This window comes from Physella acuta, unplaced genomic scaffold, assembly GCF_028476545.2.
Source record: "Physella acuta isolate Inbredline_101_S28 unplaced genomic scaffold, ASM2847654v3 ptg000176l, whole genome shotgun sequence".
Taxonomy (NCBI): domain Eukaryota; kingdom Metazoa; phylum Mollusca; class Gastropoda; family Physidae; genus Physella; species Physella acuta.
In genome coordinates, this window is record NW_026731695.1 from 62501 (window position 1) to 64498 (window position 1998).

Genomic DNA, 1998 nt, shown 5'->3' on the forward strand with positions numbered 1-1998 from the left:
ATCAAAGCTGGCTGCCACCTTGATACAAAGGTGTGTCTTTATTGTTATTTCATTCCCTTAGATCTAGTTTCGTCCACCCGACGTGGTAGGATTGTCTCATGTTTGTCAAGCCAACCTACGCTGTCTATCGAAACAAACTCTTTAATCGTCGCATTCTTTATTAGTAATCTCTATTTTAAAATGTTTAGTACAATATGGCAAATTTTTACGGCAAACCACTTCTTACAATTATTATATAGGCATATAAACAATATTAAACATAGTAAACAAAACCATATGACAGTCAATAAAAAAAAACTGTTCAGATCAACTAAAAGTATCCAGTACACTTTTGAAATTTTGCTGTGAGATATTTTGTCTGAGATCATTTGTCCATCGTATCTTTTGTCCTGATATATTTTGTCCTAATATCTTTTGTCAGTGAGATTATTTGTCCTTGAGATCATTTGTCCTGAGATCATTTGTCCTGAGATCATTTGTCCGTGAGATATTTTGTCTGAGATAATTTGTCCTGTCACCATATATATATATATATATATATATATATATATATATATATATATATATATATATATATATATATATATGTGTGTGTGTGTGTATGCGTGCGTGCGTGCGTGCGTGTGTATTAATCGTATTTGAGTATTCAATTATGAAATGATAGTATTTGCATCTCCTGTTTTTTTGCAGGCATGGATAACAGAAGTGTACTGGATCAGATTGAACGTGGCTATAGAATGGAGAAACCTATTGACACCCCCGAGAGTATATACCTTAAGATGCTGGAATGTTGGCACGAGAAACCAGAGCAACGCCCAACATTTGAACATCTTTTTGTTTACCTTGATGACTATTTCATATCTGTTGAACCAAATTATAAGGATGCAGACTGAGATACATTCTTACTGTTTTCATATTTTTTTAAAGTATGGTTTCTTTTAAATAGTCATTTATGTTTTCATTTTTATTTATTTTCTATTTTCTTCTTCGCTGCTGATTTTTATGTTGGAAATTGGTCATCCATAAATGACTTCACGTTTTTTTTTTTACCATTTTACTCCCTCTCCTTCGCCACACATCGTCACAAAATGCAAGACTCCCTCCCTTCAAAATCGCAGTTGAATTTTTCTTAAAATTTACGATATTTTTCCAAAATCTGGTCTGTCAACAGAGTATTTTAATCAATTCCTATTACTATTTATTAAAACAGTTTTCTAAAAAAACCCGAAATATCGGCTAAGATTCGTTTTTGAACATATCTTTTTAAAATGAAAAAGTGTGACGTGACACCATCTGAAACCCCTTACCACTCACCGTCACAAAAAGTACGGACCCCCCCCCCCCCCTCCCTCCTACGAGCGTGACGTCATTTATGGACGACCCCAAAGGATTTTCTCCAACACATTTAAGTATTGTTTGGCAACCTGTTATGCTCAATATAGGCAGTTGACTCCAATTTCAGTCTGTTTTTCTTTTGTGATGCAAGAACAAATTACAAGGCATCAGTTTGATTTTGAAGCTTTCTCTCCTCATCTGCACGGGGGTTCGAACTTTTGACTTTTCGGCTTTGAAACCATGAACTTTACCAACCCGACCGCGCCGATCACATCCCCCTCTCCCCCTAAAATTTCATAGTCAATGTTTCCTTGGTCAAGGAATTTATCCAATAAATAAATCCTTGAAACGATTTTAACAATAAACTACTAATGATTGATAGTTAAATTGATTTTTTTAATTAAGAACACCGCTAGTCACATGATCTGTTTCTTAAAATAAATATAGAAAAGTTAAGCAAATCTGGAGCCAAAGCTCTAGACCAATTTTATGCAAATTTTTAAAATTTCTTTTGAGTATCGAAATAACTGCTAAACACCAAAAAGTAGTTAAAATATGTTTACAGTTTTAAATGCGAAGAGCGTACTGTAGGACTTAATTAACCCAGTGTTTCTTCCAGACTTTTTTCTCCGGGGAGGGGGGCACTTAAAATGTTCGGGGGGA

The 1998-nt window shown here is 34.4% G+C and overlaps 1 protein-coding gene across 8 annotated transcripts in view; it reads left to right on the forward strand.

Moving 5' to 3' along the window:
- Positions 1–899, forward strand: part of LOC131936356 (tyrosine-protein kinase SRK2) — a 33701-nt gene extending 32802 nt beyond the window's left edge. For all 8 annotated transcript variants that reach the window (XM_059293294.1, XM_059293297.1, XM_059293296.1 and 5 more), the window contains one exon: positions 691–899. In XM_059293294.1, coding sequence (XP_059149277.1) covers positions 691–893 — 203 coding nt within the window. In that variant the 3' untranslated portion in view covers positions 894–899. The remainder of the gene's footprint in view (positions 1–690) is intronic.
- Positions 900–1998: the final 1099 nt, after the last annotated feature.